This window comes from Pantherophis guttatus, chromosome 4, assembly GCF_059756535.1.
Source record: "Pantherophis guttatus breed Tessera chromosome 4, ASM5975653v1, whole genome shotgun sequence".
Taxonomy (NCBI): domain Eukaryota; kingdom Metazoa; phylum Chordata; class Lepidosauria; order Squamata; family Colubridae; genus Pantherophis; species Pantherophis guttatus.
In genome coordinates, this window is record NC_142066.1 from 153,996,596 (window position 1) to 154,019,581 (window position 22,986).

The 22,986-nt window shown below is 38.9% G+C and overlaps 1 protein-coding gene across 4 annotated transcripts in view; it reads left to right on the top strand.

Moving 5' to 3' along the window:
* CTDSPL (CTD small phosphatase like) overlaps window positions 1-22,986 on the top strand; it is an 83,215-nt gene that overhangs the window by 47,226 nt on the left and 13,003 nt on the right. For 3 of the 4 annotated variants that reach the window (XM_034401655.3, XM_034401657.3, XM_034401656.3), the window contains 4 exons: window positions 2,635-2,736; window positions 7,862-7,918; window positions 12,068-12,160; window positions 15,568-15,753. In XM_034401655.3, coding sequence (XP_034257546.1) covers window positions 2,635-2,736; window positions 7,862-7,918; window positions 12,068-12,160; window positions 15,568-15,753 — 438 coding nt within the window. Of the gene's footprint in view, window positions 1-2,634; window positions 2,737-7,861; window positions 7,919-12,067; window positions 12,161-15,567; window positions 15,754-17,230; window positions 17,604-22,986 lie in introns of all 4 variants that reach the window. The other variant, XR_004588390.3, reaches the window with a different exon arrangement.

The window sequence follows — 22,986 nt, forward strand, 5'->3', positions numbered from 1 at the left end:
CATTGCTTCTTGTCCTGCCTTCAGGTGCTTTGGAGAATAAGTTCTATGTGGCAGTTCCTCAAATATTGGAAGATTGCTATTATGTCACCGTTGGTTGGTCCTTCTTTTCATTAAGACTAGACATACCCAATTCCTGAAACTCTTCTTCATACGTTTTAGCCTCCAGCCCCCAAACATCTTTGTTGCTCTTCTCTGCATTCTTTTCCAGAGTCTCAACATCTTTTTTATAAATTGGGTGCAGTATTCCAAGGGTGGTCTTGCCAAAGCATTATGAAGCAGTATTAACATTTCAATCTTGATTCTATCCCTCTGTTAATGCAGCCTAGGACTATAATTAATAGATCCTATAGATACTGTAATTACAGGTAATCCTCGAGTTGTGACTGCAGTAGAGCCTGGCTTTCACAGTCATAACTTGGGATGGTCGTAAAACAGGTTATGTTATGATTTTAATGACCTTTTTTGTGGTGGTTAGGCAAATCCTCAGTTCTAAATGAATCATTGGTTCTCTAGGGGGGACGTTTTGCTGAAAACCAGAAATAAATGCTGGTTTTTAACAAAACTGTCATAAAACACGGTTATGTGACTACAGGATGCTGCAAGCAGCTGTAAGTGCTGTCACATGACCATGCGGGCAACTGTCAGAATTTTGAAACCGGGTCATAAGTAACCCCCCAAGGTAGGTCAGTCAGAACTTTGAATGGTTGCTAAGCAACCGGCCATAAGTCAAGGACTACTCCCTAGTCTGTATGTGAAAAACAAAATAAAACAATGTAGTCACAATCTATGATATTGGTCTCCTTGTCAAAATCAGACGTGACCATGTTTTTTAAAGAAACAAATAATTTAATGAGAGTCTCTGTTATACCCTGTATGGCTAATATTACCAACCTATATGATTTCAATTTAGGGGAGTTCCAAATGTGTGTGCATAGTATGATCTCTTGATGGCCCCTCCTCCTCACTTAAAAATATTTTCTTTCTGGGAATCTGGTGGGTTCAATATCCAGAACCATCTGGGTTCATAAGATTGCTTCATTTGAGCCAGAAGGATTCTTAAAAAAACAAGAATTGTGGGTTTTCCCAGTCCAGTCTTAAAATAAGGAAGCAGGCCAGGACATACATTACTAAAGTAAAATTCTTTTTTTGTTTTATGTTCTGTGTATTTTGTTCTTTTATTTTTTGTTTTGGTTTTCTTGAACATACAGTATGTTGAGCAGAATATACAGATAGTCTTCTACTTACAACAGTTCGTTTAGTGACGTTTGAAGTTACAACGGTACCAAAAAAAAGTGACATAACCATTTTTCATGCTTATGCCCGTTGCAGCATCCCCATGGTCACATAATTTACATTCGGATGCTTGACAACTGACTCACATTTATGACGGTTGCAGTGTCCTGGAGTCATGTCATCCCCTTTTGAGACTTTCTGACAAGCAAAGTCAGTGTGGAAACCCTATTCACTTAACAACCGTGTCACTTATTCAACAACCACAGTGATTCACTTAACAAATGGGGCAAAATTGACTTAACAAATTTCTCATTTAATAACATAAATTTTGGTGCTCAATTGTGGTACAGGCAGTCCGTGAGTGGCTGCTACATTACTGTGTTTTCCTGACATTTGTCAGTCTGTATTTTTGTTAACTGGCTCTCACATGAGGGAAAATTTGTGACATCTGTCTTGGTTCAGACCTCACTTTTGCTTTGCACTGAATTTATTAATCAAGTGCCTTGATCTCTGAACCTGCTTGGATCTCTTGCCTGTAAAATTATTGTTTTGTGATTGGCCATAACCACACGGAAGCCATTTTGTCAATTACTGATATTGCTCTCTCAAATGACACACACACACACAGGATTGCCAATTCAGTCAAATTGTGAGGGGGAAAAACCATCATGAACTTCTGTTTTAGTATTTTAATTATTTACAATACAAGTCTGCTAGATTTTAAAAGAATGCCTTATCTTGAGACTATTGTGGAAAGATTTTGCTCTTCCATTTCAGATCTCTCCCTCTGTTTATTCCAGGGATCTTTCATAGTAGACAGAAATGCTAATTTGGGGGAATGCAGGCAGTCCCTGACTTATGACCACAACTGAGCTCCAGATTTCTGAGTTAGTTATTAAGTGAATTTTGCCCCATTTTATGATCTTCCTATTGCTAAGTGAATCACTGCAGTTGTTAAGTTAGTCACATAGTTGTTAGGTGAATCTGGGTTCCATATTGTAAGAAAGGTGATCATGTGACACACACACACACACACACACACACACACACCAGGACACTGCAACCGTCATAAATACGAGTCAGGTGCCAAGCATCTGAATTTTGTTCACATGATTATGGGGATGCTGCAATGGCCATTAAGTGTGAAAAACGGTCATAAGTCACTTTTTTTCAGTGCTGTTGTAACTTCAAACAGTCACTAAATGAACTGTTGTAAATCAAGGACTACCTATATCATTGAAATCCTTTATAATCCATGCAAAAGAAAATGTGGTTCCAGGTATTTGTCCAGCAAGGCATAAATAATTTAATTATGACTATATTAGTTTTCCCCAATCGTTAGGTTTATCTTGGAAATTCCTAACATTTTGAAGGTGCTCTTTTTTTCCCCCCTCTGTTTAGCCACCAGCTAAATACCTCTTGCCAGAAATGACAATATCTGATTACGGGAAGAAATGCGTGGTCATTGATCTTGATGAAACATTAGTGCATAGTTCCTTTAAGGTATGTATGCTGTTCATTATTTCTTATAACCTTCTGATAAATACATGAAAGAGAACAGGCATATCTTCTTTTTCCGATGTCCTTTCTAAATCTTAGAATGTCTTTGCTGTCATGGTAACCTTGCTCATGAATGGCCATGATAGTTAGTGGTTTATATAGCCATGTATATAAATATCCATAAGACCGCCTCAAAACATGTTGCTTTCTCTTAATCAAATGAAAGAAACGTTAATTAAGAATCCAAGCAATATGTGTGCACGTGTTAATTTCCAAGGAGGGCAGCAGAAACAGCTTTGATTAAGTGGAATATTTGGGTGTAGTACTTCACACTGTATAAAACATTACATGTACTTATTTCCTTCTTTCCTAAAACAATTTAGCTACTGCCAGTTACAATTCTTATTGAAAAAATACTCATCTTGAATTAATTTCTTTGTAACAGTATAATATAATTTATGTATCCGATTCACCAACAGTGGAAACAAGAGTTTAAATAAGTAACAAAATAAGTTTATTACAGGGGGTTAATTTAAATTCATGTAGTTCTCGCTTATCAGCGGTAATTGGGATGAGGAATTCTGTCACTAAGCGACGTAGCCGCAAAATGTAGCAGTTTCATTAGGCAAATCACACAGGGTTATATCATCACATAATCAAGGGCCAATTGCAACTTCCTTCCCCCTTTGATTTTGCTTGTTAGAAGCCGGCAGTGAAGATTGCAAATGGCAGTCACATGACTGCACGACATAGCATTGTCATAATTCCAAATCAGTTGCTAAGCATCTGAATTGTGATCATACTGTATGACCTCAGGGGAACTGCAGTGGCCACAACTATGAGGACTGGTTGAGGGGCGGGTTTCAAAACCCGTTGCTACCGATTCGCTCACGGACCCGCAGCTGACACTTCTGTGCATGTACAGAAGCTTATGCGCAGAAGCATCCGGGTGGGTTGGGGGAGCCTCCTGCCACCGCCGCTACCGGTTCACACGATCCGGGGCGAACCAGTAGCAACCCCCCACTGGACTGGTTGTCCTCATGAAAATGAAAATGAACAGAAATGATTAGTAGACTGGAAGCTAAAACATACAAAGAACAGTTGCTGGAATTGAATGTGTGTAGTTTAATGAAAAGAAGGACTGGGGTGACATGATAGCAGTCTTCCAATATCTCAGGGGAGGGAGAAGAAGAAGGGAGTCAAACTATTCTCCAAAGCACCTGAAGGCCAGAAGAAGGAATAATGGATGGAAACTAATCAAGGAGAGAAGCAACCTGGAAACTAAGGAGAACATTCCTAACAATGTGGACAATTAACCACTGGAACAACCTGCCACCAGAAGTTGTGGCTGCTCCAATACTGGAGGCTTTCAAAAAGAAATTGGACAGCCACTTGTCTGAATGGTATAGGGCAGTGATGGCTAACCATTTTGTCGTCGCGTGCCAAAAGCGGGGGGAGCGCACCTGCGTGCCCACACCCATAATTCAATGCACCCCGCCCCCCCAAAGCATGTGCGCGCAACCCCCCTGCACTCCCCCTGCTTTTGGCACACGGGCCCGGTAGGCCCGTTTTTCACCCTCCCCAGGCTCCAGAGGCTTTCTAGGAGCCTGGGGAGGGCGAAAACAGCCTTCCCCATCCCACTGGAGGCTGGAAACAGCCCGTTTCCTGACTTCTGGTGGATCAGGAAGGCCCGAAAATCAGTTGGCTGGCACGCACATGCGCACTGGAGTTAAGCTAGGGCAACGCTTGCGTGCCCACAGATATGGCTCCATGTGCCACCTGTGGCATGTGTTCCATAGGTTTGCCACCACGGGTATAGGGTTTCCTGCCTGAGCAGGGGGTTAGACTAGAAGATCTCCAAGGTCCCTTCCAACTCTTGTTATTTTGTTAAGTCCCCCCTCATTCAGTGCTGTTATAACTTTGAACACTAAATAAATGGATGTCAAAGGACTATCTGTAGGATATTAAGTTGCCAAAATATTAAGCCTTGATAGTACAGTGGTCTAAGCACCCTGTTATTAACACAGCTGCCTGCAATTACTGCTGGTTCGAATCTCTCCAAGGCTCAAGGTTGACTCAGCCTTCCATCCTTTCTAAGGTAGATAAATTGAGGACCAGTTTGTGGGGGCAATAAGCTGACTTATACAAAAGAATGAAGGCTATTGCTTAACGCATTGTACGCCGCCCTGAGTCTCCGGAGAAGGGCAGCATATAAATCAAATTTTAAATAAATAAATAAATAAATAAATAAATAAATAAATAAATAAATAAATAAATAAATAAATAAATAAATAAATAAATAAATAAATAAATAAATAAATAAATGCAAATCCTATCAGGTTGCATATTATGGCATATATGCCAGTGAAAAGCAGTATGCCCTTTTCCAACCACCCCCATTTAAATTTTCTGAATGTCTGCAATCTTTGATAATGCGTATCATCACAGCTTCATGTATGTCCTACTGATAAAATAGTTTCCCACCCCAGTTAGTATTGTTAAATGAGGTGCATGAGGTGATTGGTGCATAACCCCAAGCAAGGCTGTTCTGAAACAGCTTTTCGGCCTGGTCTTCCATTGAGAGATATTTTGGTCCAGTGGTTAAGGCACCAGGATAGAAATGGGAGATTGGGAGTTCTGGTCCCGCTTTAAGTATGAAAGCTAGTTGGGTGACTTTGGGCCAATCAATAGGAGACGGTGAGTTCCAGTCCCACCTTAGCCATGAACTCCTACTGGGTGTCTTTGGGCCAATCTCTCTCTCTCAGCCCAGCCCACCTCAAAGGATTGTTGTTGGATATGTTTGCTACCTTGAGTTATTTGTAAACACAATAAAGGCAGGCTACAACTAGATAAGAGAGGCGATTTCTTCAGACTTTGGATAGTGAAACAACATGTCTGTTGATAAAACCATTAAGAGGGCAGGAAACATTTTAGGTTTCTCTTTTCTTCCGTCTCCTAAGTTCTTAAGGAAAAATTTGAAAACGACATTCTCCTGTTGTATTCTCAAAGGTGTTGCAAACCATTCTTGCTGCATTTTGTTGTATGTAAGTACAGGTGGTCCTTGACTTACAACAGTTCGTTTAGTGACCGTTCAAAGTTACAGCAGCACTGACAAAAAGTGACCTATGACCGTTTTCACACTTAACGACCATTGCGGCATTCCCATTGTCACGTGATCAAAATTCAGAAGCTTGGCAACTGGTTCCTATGTATGACGGTCGCAGTGTCCACCGGGTCACGTGATCCCCTTTTGCGACCTTACAAGCAAAGTCAATGAGGGAAAGCCAGATTCACTTAACAACCGTTTTACTAACTTAGCAACCGCAGTGATTCACTTAACAACTGTGGCAAGAAAGATTGCAAAATGGGACAAAACTCACTTTACAGCTGTTTCGCTTAGCTACGGAAACTCCGGGCTCAATTGTGGTCGTAAGTCAAGGACTGTTTGTACCAGCCTGGGAATTTCATTTTAGACTCGCCATCTTTTTTAACAGATGAATGTCAGAGTTGTTAAAAATCCTCCTGTGGGAAAAGGGTTGTATTCCCCTTTAAAATTCAGGGGGGAAATCTTTTGAGATTGTTTCCAAAATACCCTTGTACTCTTGGAGAAAAGGAACACATTCAGTCAAAGGCTGCCTATCCGCCAGCTGCTTTTTCTCTGGACAAGTCCCAGGAAGAGCTGATGCAATCTGCTTTTTTTTTTTTTCCCTGGTAATGTTGCCAGTGAGGGCTGCCTGCTCAGAATTCCCTTTTTGAAAAGGGAAAGGAGTCCTTGGCGGAGATTTTTTTTTTTTTTTTTAAAGACATTAACCCCAAAGAGATCCATTAGCTCACATTGAACTACTAGAGGCTGGAGTCTTTCTCTTAACGCCAGGATTTCCTATAGCAGTCATGGCTAACCTTTTTGCCATCGCGTGCCAGGAGCGAAGGGGGGAGAGGGGGGTCACGCACATGCATGCCCACACCCATAATTCTATGCGCCCTGCACATGCGACCCTCCCACTCCCCCGCTCCTGGCACACGATGGCGCGGTAGGCCCGTTTTTCTCTCTCCCCGGGCTCCAGAGCCTTTCTAGGAGCTTGGGGAAGGTGAAACCGGCCTTTCCCATTCCCCCCCCCCCCGAGGCCCTCCGGAAGCTGGAAATGGCCTGTTTACTGGCCTCCGCTCCCACCGGAAGTTGTCCTAGAAAGGCTCTGGAGCCTGGGGAGAGAGAAAAACGGGCCTTCACCACCACTCCTCAAGAGCCTCCGGTGGAAGGAAGCGGACTGTTTCCCTACTTCTGGTGGGCCCAGAAGGCCCGAAAATCAAGTGGCATGCTGACATGCGTGCCATAGCTGAGCTCGCGTGCCCACCGATATGGCTACACGTGCCACCTATGGCACACGTACCATAGGTTTGCTATCATGGTCCTATAGCAAAGAATTGGGTTTTTTTCCTAGTAACTAATTCTGTTGGGAGTGTGACAGGTGTGGGATATGCCTTTTCTCAGTTTATTCGGGGGGGGGATCTCTCTTTTGCTTGAAGGAAGGTACAGTCTGCTCCAACTTTTAATAACCCTTCTTTGTTGGGTTTTTTTTTCAAAAAAACATGTTTTTTATTTATATTTGATTTATATTTGATTTATATGCCGCACTTCTCGGGGGACTCAGGGCGGCTTACAGTGCGTTAAGCAATAGCCTTAAATACTTTTGTATATTTATACAGTCAGCTTATTGCCCCCACAAACTGGGTCCTCAATTTACCTACCTTAGAAAGGATGGAAGGCTGAGTCAACCTTGAGCCTGGGGAGATTCGATCTTACTTTAATTGCAGACAGCTGGTGTTAAATTACAGAGGTCTGTCTGTTGAGCTATCCAGGCTCCTATGTTGCCAACTGTTATGTCTGTATTGTAGAAATCTGTATAATTCCTGTATTATACAAATACATCTTAGCAAAACATTGGAATGCCTCTCTTCAATGTATGAATAGGATAATCCCAATCTCTTTGGTAAGTGTAAAAGAACCTATTCCTGCCAGTTGATGCAGATTAATGCCAGGTGGGCTATGTTGTGATTTTGTTACGTTTCTTCACACTGCAGACTACAAATGATTCTTTTTTTAAAGATCATTTTGTTTTCACTTTTCTAGCCAATTAGTAATGCTGATTTCATCGTTCCTGTTGAAATTGATGGAACTATACATCAGGTAAGAAGTACTATTTGCATTTTTTAGATGGAGGTGGCAAATAGCTTTGCACCTGTCTACCATGGTCAGATTAGCTTGGCAAAAGATGAAGTTTTGGAGTTAACGGACAGATTAAAATTAGTGAGATTGGGGGACTGCAGAGTTTCAACTTGAAAGCTATTTCAGTTCAAACTGACAATAAGATAGTAAAAAGTGTTACTTTAAACGGTAACAATAATTGGTTCAACACATAAGGATATTTTGTTGCCTAGTCTTCTTGTGATAGTCTTATCCAGATAACTTACCTGCTGTCCATGATAACTTCCGGAGGGTCAGATGTCAGTTCTACGTGCTAAAAGTCCAATTTTTCAGATACATGCATCAAAAAAGGATGAATTTATATATAGGTAGTCTCCAACTTACAACAGTTCATTTAGTGACCATTCAAAGTTACAACAACACTGAAAAAAATGATTTATTACCATTTTTCGCACTTACAACCATGGTCACATGGTCAACATTTGGAGACTTTGGTAACTGGTTCATTTTTGTGATGGTTGCAGTGTGCCAAGGTCATGTGATCCCTTTTTGTGATCTTCTGGCAACCAAAATCAATGGTGCACTTCACAACCGTGTTACTAACTTAAAAAGTGCAGTGATTCACATAACAACTGTGGCAAGAAAGGTTGTAAAATGGGGCAAAATTCCCTTCACAAACGTTTTTTTAAGTAACATGAATTTTGGGCTCAGTTGTAATTGTAAGTTGAGGACTTCCTGTATGGCTTTCTGACAGCCTTCTGAAGTATAGGACAATTATGGATTTCAGTTCAGTTCAAAAATCTCCTTTCCTTCTTGCTCCATTAAATATTTTTGGGTGGTACAATCCAAAATTCTTAACCCTTCTTTTCAACAACCATGATGGGTGTCTTTAAATAGAGGGTCAAAGATGAATCTTGATTTTTAAAAATCAAAATTCAGTACCAAGCACATAGTATTCTATCTAAAACTAGTCTTTTTAACTCTATGAGAAATAAAAGAAAAAATTAGCTTCCTCAAGGACAATGCATTGAATATATTTAGTTACCATTAAAAATTGTATTCGGACAGAGCATCCTTCTGATTGAAAATGCTTTGAGATTCTAATTTGGAGCAAGGAGTATATATAAGATAATAAACTACATTATAGAAGAGAAACAGAATAGAATGAATGAGCTGGAAGGGACCTTGGAGGTCTTCTAGTCCAGCCCCCTGCTTAAGCAGGAGAAACTGCTACAGTTTCATCACTTGAATGAGAGTTGCACTTAATTGAACATGCAAATACATATGTGTATTATCTTATATTTAATATAGATGGTGAAAAAAAGAAAATATTGAAAAAGTGGTGAAAAAGAAAATCCTCAATTTATGACCTTTAATGACAGTTTGAAGTTCCAACAGCCACACAAAATAACTCACTTATGACCTGATTTTGCACTTGAAACGATCACAGTCTCATAACTGCCATGGTCATGTGATCTCAATTTGGGCACTTGGCAACTGGTTCGCATTTACAACCAGTTGCAGCATCCTGCAATCATGTGATTCTTTGTTTCCAGCAAAATATACCCAGAAAAAAACCTTTTGGAGAATCTGAATTCGCTTAACCACTGTCGTAAAATCGGACCAGGTCACGTTTACTCAAATGACTGCAACAACTTATGAAGGAAAGTAGTCCTCAACTTGCAACCAAAATTGAGCCCAAAATTTCTGTTGTTAAGTGAGACATTTGTTAAATGAGTTTTGCCCCATTTTACAACCTTTCTCGCCATAGTTGTTAAGTGAATCACTGCAGTTGTTAACTTAGTAACACATTTGTTAAGTGAATCTGGTTTCTCCATTGACTTTGCTTGTCAGGTCACAAAAGGCAATCACGTAATCCCTGGACACTGCAACTGTCATAAATATGAGTCAGTTGCCAAGCGTCCAAATTTTGATCACATGATAATGGGGATGCTGCAAAGGCCGTAACTGAGAAAAACAGTCCTAAATTAATTTTTTCAGTGCAGTTGTAACTTTGAATGGTCGCTAAATGAACTGTTGTAAATTGAGGACTATCTGTACTTGCAAACTGTTTTAACTTTTTTTCTCGTTTAGAAATAGCTAAGAGTGTGTGTAAAACTATGATAAACTGTGAACAGTTGCGCATGGTTTTAGTAGGTGATGATGTTTTGCATCTAATCTATTCTTTTTCTAAAGAACAGCCTTCTTGGCGTGCCTTTCCAGGAGGGGCTGCGACCCGGTTCAAGTAATCCAGGATAGGCTGTGTACAATCTCAATGGCCTATCCTTGAGTACTTGCACCGGGACGTAGCCACAACACGATAAAGAGGATGCTGGGAAGTCCCAAGTCCACATGTCTTCTTCGCACATTTCTAAAAAGACGGCCTGCAACCAAAGATGTCGTAATTCAAGAGTAGATTACCTCCAGTTAAAAAAGTCAATTAAACACATACAAAACCAAACTACATGCTGACACAATACTTACAATGTTTGTCTCTCTCTTCTATTGTACAATTTAGTAACAATATTGTCTTGTTTTCCCTTCCCCTTCTCTTCTCTTCTCTTCTCTTCTCTTCTCTTCTCTTCTCTTCTCTTCTCTTCTCTTCCCTTTCTCTTCTCTTCTCTTCTCTTCTCTTCTCTTCTCTTCTCTTCTCTTCTCTTCTCTTCTCTTGTCTTCCCCTTCCCCTTCCGCTTTTCTTCTCTTCCCTTCCCTTCCCTTCCTCTTTTCTTCTCTTTTCTTCTCTTCTCTTCCTTTCCCTTCCCTTCCCCTTCCTCTCTTCTTCTCTTTTCTTCTTCCCTTCCCTTTCCTCGTTTCTTCTCTTCCCTTCCCCTTCCCCTTCCCCTTCCTCTTTTCTTCTTCTCTTCCCTTCCCTTCCCTTCCCTTCCCTTCCATTCCATTCCATTCTATTCTATTCTATTCTATTCTATTCTATTCTTCTATTTCTATTCTTCTATTTCTATTCTATTCTATTCTACCTCTGCCTTGAGTCAGTACAGGTAGACCTTGACTTACAACCAGGGCTGGTATTCATTTACCTTCGCTACCGGTTTGCAAATGGCATCCACAGAGCGTCAAAAATGATCCGGTGGGTGGGTGGAGCCTCTCGTAGCCGCCACTACCGGTTCACCCGAACTGGATAGAACCGGCTGAATGGCACCACTGCTTGCAACCATTCGTTTAGTGACTCTTTGAAGTTACACCAGCATGGAAAGATGTGACTTATGACCTTTTCTTACTTAATGACTGCTGCAACATCCCCATGGTCACATGATCAAAATTCAGACACTTCACAACGGATGTGTTTATGACAGTTGCAGTGTCCCAGGGTCATGTGATCATCATCTGTAAACTTCCCAACCAGCTTCCAACAAGCAAAGTCAGTGCAGGAAGCTGGATTTGCTAAATTGCCATAGGATTCACTTTAACAGCTGCAGGGATTCACGTGACAATTGTGGCAAAAAAAGGTCATAAAATGGGGCAAAAGTCACCTAACCAACTGCCTTGCTTAGGAACAAAAACTTTTCAGCCCAGTTAAGGTTGTAAGTTGAGGACTAGCTGTATTTCTGTGTTCAATAATTATGTGGCAGGAACAACATTTCTTGAGTTAGTATGGATAGGTTTTATTGCATTAGCTATAATTATTTACTTAAGTATCTTAGCTACAATCCTACCAACAGCTTTACTAGTAAAATCCATGAAAATCCATTCCATTCACAAATCAGGGATTTTGCCATTTTGAAAACTAAACAAAATAAAATAGGAGTCCCTTTTCATTTTCAGAACAGAACAGAATCCTTCCTCTTTTTGTAGAGGAAAAAGAGAGCATTGAATCCATTCATTCTTTTTGCAGACGAATAAAAGTTCTTAAGTTAGTATCATAGGTAACATATACCTGATAACAATCCTTTAATTTTAAAATTGCATTCCTTTAAGTTTATACTGTCTTTCCTGGACTGCCTCACCAATTTATACAGGAACAAAACTGCACTAGCTAGGTCTTTGTAACGATCCAGCTAGACTTCACTTCACTTCTTGTTTTTATCAAAATATAAATTGATTCTCCAGGATCATGAAGTTCAGCTGTTTGCTCATTCTTGAATCTCAGTGCCTGCCTTCTTTCTCTACCTCCAGGTTTATGTGTTAAAACGGCCACATGTGGACAAATTTCTTCAGAGAATGGGAGACCTTTTTGAATGTGTGCTATTCACAGCCAGCCTAGCAAAAGTAAGTTGTGCAATCTGTGCGTCTCTTATTCTCACAATCTTGTCTCATTTCAGGTATTCCAAAGTTGGACACAACACACACTCACCCTGGTTAATTTTGTTACATTGGCTTAGCTGGGTCAGCTGTCCAGCATTTCTGAAGAAACGGGCATTTGGTGAACATTAATAATTGAGTTTTCTTCCTTTACCCAAATCTCCTAGAAGGAAAGTTGGGGTCCTTTTTCTTTCTTTCTTTCTTTTTTTTTGGCATATCAAATAAGGAGAAAATAATTATCTTCATCTTCATCTCCTTCCCACCCCTTTTTTTCCCTTCTGCTTTCTTTATCTGGCAACGTGTACTTTTGCCTGCTAATGTGTGGGTAAGTGTTCCCATGGTAACCGTATCACATATGGGCTCGTCTCATAACTCAGCCTTCCTGGATTGCTCCTGATGCCAATATGGGAGGCTTTTTTTAGTTACCATGGTTATGTATGTATGGGGGGGGGTGTTAGAGAGAAAAATAGCTTATTACATAATGTATTATCCTTAAACTGGGACAGATTAAGCAGATCTGCTGCACTGTTAGATCGATGTATGGGCAATTAATAGTAGAGTCTTCAAGCAGGTCAAAACGTACACAGCAAATTTTATATATATATATGTATATATGTATATATAATGCAAATTCTGCTGACGTTATCTGTCTTTGTGGACTTGGGATGTTCCTAAACAGGAAGGAAGGGGACCAATACTTCGTTGTATCCTTGAATTAGAAGTCGTAGTGCTTTTAGTGACTTCCACCATAAATGTTTTAGTCTTGTGGTGTTTCCAGTGTTGTCTGTACCTGTGATAGCAGAAAAGCTCTGTCTGCTTTTGCAAAGGATAAAATCATTATTGTGCACACACTTGGATAGCAGTGGAGAAATTAGGAAGGTGCATTAAGCCAGTGGAATAGAATATCCTCACAAATAAGTTGACAAGTGGCTCTTGTTTACAAGAGGGGCTTCCATACAAGGACGCTTCATCAAAATTATTCCTATTCTGGATTTTTAAAAAACATTACAAGCAAGGCTGTGCCTACACAGAACAGATCACCAACTAGGCAAAACAGCTGTGCATATATCCAGAGATAACTTTCCGAGCAGCTGCAAGAAACTTTGCAGGAGGCCTTTTTACAAATTTTTCATCTAAATATGATATTTAGTTCACACCAGGAGTGGTGCTGGCAGAGAATCCAGAGTTCAAATATTTCAGGTGGCAACAAAACCCCGAGCTTCAGCATTAAAGCAGCTTTAATATTCTTCCTTTTTCCAGGGAGATTCAGCAGGCTTGAGAAGGAAGACAAAAAATCAAGACAAGTTCATTAGCCTTCCACATTTTCATTGAAAAATTTCTGTGCCGTTTGAAACCATCGTACTTTGGCATTGCAGTGAAATTAGAACTTTGTCTAATCTGTGCTCTGAAATTCTGTGCAGTGCAGAAAATTACAAGATACACAGTTTTCAAATTAAAACAGGATTATTATAAAATTACAATAGTTTAAGTCTTGGTTTGTTCAATTTCTAGTCTAATACAGGTAGTCCTCAATTTACGACCACAATTGAGCCCAAACTTTCTGATGCTAAGTGAGACATTTGTTAAGAGAGTGCTCCATTTTTCTTGCCACAGTTGTTAAGTGAAGAATCACGGGTTGTTAAGTTAGTAACACGACTGTTAAGTGAATCTGGCTTCCCCATTAACATTTTTTGTCAGAAGGTTGCAAAAGGGATCACATGACACACACACACCCCAGACACTACAGCCATATATGTCAGTTGTCCGGCATATGAATTTTGGTCATGGACCATGGGGATACCACAATGTGCAAAATGGTCATAAGTCACTTTTTTTCAGTGCCATTGTAACTTTGCATAGTCACTAAACAAACTGTTGTAAATCAAGGACTATTTTTATAGCAGAATATATTTAGGAAATTTACAACTTCATATACTGTGTTCCTTCATGAAGAATTGATTTAAACACTAAAGCCGTGATGGCGAACCTATGGGCACGCGAGCTCAGCTCCAGTGGGACTGGAAGTTGGCAAACGGGCTGTTTTTGGCCTCTAGAGAGACTCTGGGGATGTGGGGAAGGCCGTTTTCGCCCTCCCCAGATCCTAGAAAGGTTCTGGGGCCTGTGGAGAGCAAAAAAACAGACCTTCCGGTCCCACCAGAAGTCGCCAAACAGGCTGTTTTCAGCCTCCGGAGGGCTTCTGGGGGGTGGGGAGGCTGTTTTCGCCCTCCCCAGACTCCTAGGAAGGCTCTGAAGCCTGGGGAGAGAGAAAAACGGGCCCACCGCGCCATCACATGCCCGGAGCTGGGGGTGGGAGGGTCGTGCGCACAGGGGCGGGGTGCATAGAATTATGGGTATGGGCACACGTGCAACACCCTCCCCCCTCTCACTCCCCCAGCTCCTGGCACGCGATGGCAAAAAGGTTAGCCATCACTGTTCTAAAGCATACTTGCTACTTTTGTCACGGTTACCTGCACTTTCCAAAAATGAGACTTTCCAATTGTACTTCATATCACACAGACAAAATGCCATTTTGATTTTGATCTAGACGAAGCTGGTTCCTTTTGATGATGTCTTTGGAATTAGACTTGAACCAAATCCCAAAGATGCTTTTTCAAAAAGCAACTAGACTGCCTTGGTTTCTTTTTTTTTCCTTTAAAAACGTTTTGCTTCTCATTTAAGAAGCCTCTGCAGTTGGAAAAGAAGCAAACATTTTCAAAGGGTGAAAAAAAAAAACAACCTTTGCAGCATCCCCATAATGATGTGATCAAAATTCAGACCCTTGGCAACTGGTTCATATTTATGACGTTCACAGTGTCCTGGGGCCATGTGATCCCCTTTTGCAACCTTCTGACAAGCAAAGTCAAGGGGGAAGCCAGATTCACTTAACAAACGTGTTACTAAGTTAACAACTGCAGGGATTCACTTAACAAATGTGGCAAGAAAGATTCTAAAATGGGGCAAAACTCACTTAACAAATGTCTCATTTAACAACAGAAATTTTGGGCTGAATTTTGGTCGCAAGTTGAGGACGACTTGTATTTTTGTGTGTTTAATCCTCAATTTTCTGGGGCTTCTCTTAGTGCTTAGTTCCTAGGAAGACCTCTTACCCTAAGCTTGAACCATTTCCACCAGACTAAACAGAACTCTTTAACCCAAAGCCTGCCATCATTTTTGACTTCTGGAAGCTTTACGTCACATCCAAGGAAAGCAGTTAGCCACACTGTCATCATGGTTTTATCTTTACTTCTTCATTGGGGCTTATTTAATATTTGTATATAAAAGTATTCATTTAGTTTTCACGGGGACAGAAACGTTCTCTCATTTCTTAACCGTAACCCCTTTTCTTTTATTAAAAAAAAAAAAATATTCAAAAGTACGCGGATCCAGTGGCAGATTTGTTGGACCGTTGGGGTGTGTTTACGGCTCGACTCTTCCGGGAATCCTGTGTTTTCCACAGAGGAAATTATGTGAAAGATCTTAGCCGGCTTGGACGAGAATTGAGCAAAGTCGTCATCGTAGACAATTCTCCTGCATCTTACATCTTCCATCCTGAAAATGCTGTAAGTAATTTTGATCTCAATTTTGTGGTGGTTCAGTCATTAAGTTGTGTCTGACTCCATGGAGCACAGCATGCCAGGTCCCCCTTGTCCTTCACTGTCTTCCCACTAACACATGAAGTGTTGATACCACTCTATAAGGCCTTGGTAAGACCACACTTGGAATACAACATCCAGTTTTGGTCACCACGATGTAAAAAAGATGTTGAGACTCTAGAAAAAGTGCGGAGAAGAGCAACAAAGATGATCAGGGGGCTGGAGGTAAAAACATAAAAGAATGGTTGCAGGAACTGGGTATGTCTAGTTGGATGAAAAGACGGACTAGGGGTGACATGATAGCAGTCTTCCAATATCTGAGGGGCTGCCACAAAGAAGAGGGAGCCAAGCTATTCTCCAAAGCACCTAAAGGCAGGACAAGAAGCAACAGGTGGAAATTAATCAAGGAGAGAAGCAACCTAGGACTAAGGAGACATTTCCAAATGGTGGGAACAATTAACCAGTGGAACAACTTGCCTCCAGAAATAGTAAATGCTCCAACACTAGAGATTTTTAAGAAGAGATTGGACAGCCATTTCTCTGAAATGGTATAGGATTTCCTGTCTGAGCAGTGGGTTATATTAGATGACCTGTAATGTCCCTTCCAACTCTGTTATTCTATTCTGTCTCCTGGAGTTTACCCAAATTTGTGTTCATTGTGTTGATGACACTATCTAACCATCTCATCCTCTACTGTTCCCTTCTCCTTTTGCCTTCTATTTTTCCAAACATCATGGACTACTTTAGTGGCCAAAGTATTTGAGCTTCAGTTTCAAGATCTGTCTTTCTAAAGAGCAGTCAAGATTTATTTCCTTTAGGATTGACTGGTTGGATCTCCTTGTAATCCAAGGGACTCTCAAGAGTCTTTTTAAACAATTTGCAATATATGGAAGTATTTTTGCTTTTTGTTTTGTCTAGAGAGATATTTGTTGACTTTTTTTTTTTTTTTTTTTACAAAGAGGGAATAGATGCCAGAGTGTTAGTTTAGTAAGAAATTTGGGAATCTGCCATTAGAGGATTATAACCCTTTGGTCATTTACCAAAGAAACCATGAATTAAATTCATGAATTAAAGAAGAGAGCCTTCTATGCTGTTGCCCCCACCCTGTTGAACATTCTCTCCCCAGAAGTGAGGTGGGCCTCCACTCTCCTGACATTCTGGGAAGCTGTAAAAACATGGCTCTTTGACCTTGCTTGGGTCTTGAGAGCACACAGCTCTAGAGCTGGTTAGCACCCTGAAAGCCCCCTTAAAAATAAACACATTTATTTTTAATTTATCCTCTCCTTTTTAAATTTTGTATCTTTTAATATTTTATTTCTGCACTGCCCAGAGTCCTTCTGTGATATAGATAGGTGTGGTTTCAAAATTTAATAAAATAAAACTTCAAATGCCAAATTATATACGTGACCCCTAAAAAGCATAACAAAACATCTGTTAACCAAAGGAAGAAAATCCAGTGATGCTGGGTAGATGCCCACCCTGAAAGAAGCATCTGTCTAGAAAGGGACAGGAATAAGATAGTTGATGCTGTTACCTAATTGGGTAATGAAACCTCTGCAAGCAAACAACCAAACTCAGCGAGAACACGCTCTTTGGCTGACCTCTTCCAAAATAACCTATGCAATGAGCAAACACGCACACTCCATCGTGAGAGCCAGTTTCGTCTATGTTTAAGACAGCAGTTTACAAAGCAGAAGACGATGAGTTCTAGTCCCACCTTAGGCATGAAAGCCAGCTGGGTAACTTTTGGCCAATCACCAGAAGACAATGAGTTCTAGTCCCGCCTCATGCACAAAAGCCTCAATCAACAGGAGATGGTAAGTTCTAGTCCCGCCTTAGGCATGAAAATCAGCTGGGTGACTTTGGGCCAATCACCAGGAGATGGGGAGTTCTAGTCCTGCCTTAGGCGTGAAATCAGCTGGGTGACTTTGGGCCAATCACCAGGAGATGGTAAGTTCTAGTCCTGCCTTAGGTGTGAAAATCAGCTGGGTGACTTTGGGTCAATCATCAGGAGATGGTGAGTTCTAGTCCCACTTTAGGCATGAAAGCCGGCTGGATGACTTTGGGCCAGTCCCTTTCTCTCATCCCAACCCACCTCACAGAGTTGTTGTGAGGAAATTCAGAGCAGGAGGGTGTTCTGGATACGTTTGTCACCTTGAATTATTTCTAAAATTAATAAAAATGGGAAAGGAGTAGATGAATAAAATACAAAATTCGAATAATGCAAGTGGCTCCTTAGCTTTGTCTGGAACATCATGACTGGAGCTTCTGTGTGTGAGAGAGAGACTTTCCTCAACATACAACCACAATTCAGCCCATGTTTTCCACTGTTAAACAGGACAGGTGTTAAGTGAATCACTGCAGTTGTTAAGCTAGTAGCAGGATTGTTAAATGAATGACTTCCCCATTGACTTTGCTTGTCAGAAGATCACAAAAGGTGATCAGATGACCCTAGGACACTGCATTGGTCATAAATATGAGTAAGATGCCCAAGTATCCAATTTTTTTTTGAATTTTTTTTTATTTTAAAACCAACAAAACATAAAACCATCATCATTCCAAACAATTACAGACAGTGTGTCGATCGGTTAGCATTCTTTTGTGCTTAATCCCATCTTCAAAGTACCAATATATAAAAACTTATTACTCATAAAAAAGAACTTCACATATTTTATCTTTACATCAACTTCATATTTCATATTTCATCTCCATGTTTTATTATCTATCCACTGATAAAACAAATCCCATATCAGATAATATTGTTTATCTTCCTGTTCTCCAATTTCAAATGTCAATTTACCCATTTCAGCACAGTCCATAATTTTCTTAATAACTTCATCATCAGTAGGTATCTTCTCTCCTTTCCAATTTTTAGCAAATACAATTCTAGCCGCTGTTAAAACATTCACAATTAAATATTGCAATTCTCTATTGTATGTCTCTGGTAAGATCCCTGTAATTTCTCTGGTTTAAAGTCAATATGTCTCTTTATCATTTTTTCCAACCACGTGTGTATCTTAGTCCAATATCTCTTAGCTTCTACACATGTCCACCACATATGGTAATATGATCCTGGAGTCTGATGACACTTCCAACATTTCTCCGATTTATTCTTGAACATTCTGGCTATCCTCGTCGGGAGTAGGTGCCACCTGTAAAACATCTTATACAAATTCTCCTTATATGCTCTAGATGTTGTCATTTTATAATTTTGCGACCACAATTTTTGCCATTTCTCTAAATCAATACCATGACCAAAATTTTTCCCCATGCTATCATTGATTCTTTAACTTGTTCTTCCAATTTTACCTCTAACCATATAATTTTTTAATTACATAGTCATTAGAACCCATTAAAATTTTATCTAAATTAGTCAAAACATTGTAGAAACCTTCTTGTTTAAGATCTTCTTCATATCTAGAACGTATTTGCAAATATGAAAACGAATCCATTTTACAACCCTGTTCTTCTAGTTCTTGCTTTAATTTAAGTTCACCCTTTTCATCCATTAATTCACTATATCTGACAATTTGTTCGTTTTTAAATACTACGGAATATGAAAATGCTTCAATTGTAGATACCCAGACTGGAATCTTCAAATAATGTTTTTTAATCTTCTCCCAATTCAATAATAAAGCTTCCCGTATCTGATGTCTTCTAAAATACCCTTGTATTTTTATTCCTTTATACCATAAAGAAGCATGCCATCCCATCAACAAATCATCTCCTCCTAAATTCAATAATCTAGTATTTCTCAAAGTTATCCATTCTTTAATCCACATCAGGCTTGTTGCTTGATAATAAAGTTCCCAATTAGGTAAACCAAAACCTCCCCTCATTTTAGCATCTTGTAACAACTTTAATTTTATCCTCACCTTCTTTCCCTGCCAAATATATTTCAACATCATTTTATTCAAATCTTCAAAAAATTCTTTACCCAATCTAATTGGAATTGTCTGGAATAGATACAAAATTCTAGGCAAAATATTCATCTTAATAGTTGAGATCCTACCAATCAAAGAAAGCTGCAAATTTCCCCATTTCGCCAAGTTTGTCCCTATCTGTTGCTTAAGCTTATTGTAATTATTTTCTTTAAGTGTACTACATCTTGCAGTCAAATATATCCCCAAATATTTTACCTTGTTTGTGACCTGCATCTTTGATATCTCCATCAGTTCTTCTTGCTTTATCAACATATTTTTAGTCAAAATCTTTGTTTTGTCTTTATTAATTTTCAAACCGGCTACATTCCCAAACTCTCCAATATTCTCTATCAGTTTATTTATTGATATTAGTGGTTCTTCAATAATAAAAATCACACCATCTGCAAATGCTTGCAATTTATATTCTTCTTTTCGAATTTTGATGCCTTTTATGTCGTTTTCTGCTCTAATATTTCTATTTAAAACTTCTAATGTCAATATAAACAACAGTGGGGACAGTGGGCATCCTTGTCTAGTACCTTTTTCTATCTCAATAGAATCAGTAAATTCTCCATTTATCATTACTTTTGCCGTTTGCTTATAATATATAACTTCTATTGCTTGAATAATTTTCCTACCAAAGCCCATCTCTTCCATTTGGAGCGTCATAAATCGCCAATTTACATTGTCAAAAGCTTTTTGTGCATCTAAGAATATCAAAACCATCTGCTTTTCAGGATGCGCTTCATAGTATTCTAAAGTATCCAGAATTATTCTAATATTGTCTCTAATCTGTCTTTTTGGAAGAAATCCATTTTGATCTGTGTGTATAAAATTATTTAAGTATCTCTTAAGTCTTTCTGCCAATATTGAAGCAAAAATTTTATAGTCTGAATTTAGTAGGGATATAGGCCTATAGTTTTTGATTTGTTGTGGGTCTGTATCTTCTTTGTGGATCAATGTGATATACACCTCAGTCCATGACTTGGGTACTTTCTTCTTCATCATCACTTCATTCATAACTTCAAGTAATGGGAGACTTAAAGATTCTTGTAGTATCCTATAATATTTTGCAGGTAGACCATCTGGCCCTGGTGCCTTTCCATTCTTTTGTTTCTTAATTGCTTCTGTTAACTCCATCATCGTTATATTCCCCTCTAACATCTCCTCAATGTCTTTGGGAATCCAAGGTAATTTTGCTTTTTGTAAGTATCTTGTCACATTTTCCTCCTCTATCTTCTCTCTCTTATAAAGTTGCCTATAATATTCCTGCATTATTTTTCCCATCTCTTTATTTCCAAATTTACTTTGCCCTTGATCATCAATTAATTGTGTTATTTTTCTTGATTCTCTTTCTTTTTTCAACTTATATGCTAGGCATCTTCCTGGTTTATTCGCATTTTCAAAATAGTTCTGTTTAGTGCTTCTAATTTTTTGGGCTAATTCTTTCTCCAGTAAGTCCATTTTATGCTTTATTATATCCATTTTCACTTTTACATCTTTCTTATGTGGACATTTCTGGAGTTCCTTTTCAAATCTTTTACAGTCATCTGTCAATATTTTAGGTGTCTTTTCTTCGAATTTCTTTTACTTGTATAATCCATTATTAAGCCTCTCGCATAGGCCTTCATTGTGTCCCAAAGATTTTGTGCCAATGTGTCTTCTTTCTTATTCTCCTTGAAAAAAAAAAGCCAACTCTCTCTCCATTTTCTGTACAAAGTCTTTCTCTTTTAATATTGTATTATTTAGAGTCCATCTAGATTTTCTTTTTCATCCTTTCTAAGTAGCTATCACAGGATTGTGGTCTGCCCATATGTTTGTTTCTATTTCTGCTTGTTCTATATTCAAAATCAATTCCATTGTTGTCCATATCATGTCTAACCTAGACCAAGATGAATGCCTGTCAGAATAGAAAGTATATTGTCTATTTTTTCCATTTCTATTTCTCCATGCATCTTTTACATTTATTTCCTCTGTCATCTTAAAAAAGGAATTCGGTAATATCTTTCTACTATGTCTTACTATTTTGTGTGTTTTATAGTCCAGGTTTTCATCCATTCCATTAAAATCACCCATCATACATATATTGGCATATTCCATTTCAATTATTTTCATATGCAGTTTTCTATAACAGTCACTTTGATTGTTGTTTGGAGCATATATTGCTACCAAAAGAATTTTCATATTATTACCAATTATCTCCACCATCAGAATTCTACCTTCTGCATCTGCATATATTTGCTCAGCTGGTATTGCATTTCTAATATATAAAACCACTCCTCTCTTTTTACATTGTGGCAGTGATAAAAAGGTTCTCCCAAGTTTTGGTTGTATCAATAATTGTTCATATTGCTTTTTAATGTGTACTTCTTGTAGACAAATTATATCAAATTTTAATTTCTCTAATTTGTGAAAAACCTTTTTTTTATTGAAAAGTTTTAAAAAGTTTACGTATTTATCCCCCCCTTCCCTCCACCCTCCCCAACCCTCCCCCTCCCACCCACCCCCCTCCCTACTTCCCAGAGCAAAATACAGGGTATAACATTCAACAATCATAATCTAACATAGTTTAATTAATTATAACCTCTTACATCCCTCTAATATTTTAACTCCCCATTTACCAAACTAAATTTGAATACATAATAACATCTCTCTATTCATAAACTATTTGAAATTTTTTAGTCCGATATTTACTTTGAATATAATCTATCCATCTTCTCCATTCTATCATATATTTCTCATTTGAATAGTCCTTCAAATACGCTGAGATCTTTGCCATCTCTGCTAAGTTTGCTACTTTTAATATCCATTCTTGAATAGTAGGCAAATCGTCCTTCTTCCAATACTGCGCCACCAACAATCTTGCTGCAGTTATTAAATTCAGGATCAAATTAGTCTCTATAACCGTACAATCCGTGATTATACCCAACAAAAATAACTGTGGAGTAAACTTTATCCTCTTTTTAAGAATATTTTGAATAATCCACCAATTTTTTATCCAGAATGCTTTAACCTTTTTACAAGTCCACCATACATGAAAATAAGTAGCGTCATCACAATCACATCTCCAACATTTAGTTTGTAAATTCGGATACATACAAGCTTACTTTTTGGGATCTAAATGCCATCTATAAAACATTTTGTAAAAGTTTTCTCTCAAGTTTTGCGCTTGTGTAAATTTTACATTTCTTACTCATATCTTTTCCCATGTTTCCATCATTGTTCAAAGTTTTGTGCCCAATTTATCATACAATCCTTAACTATCTCTGTTTCCGAG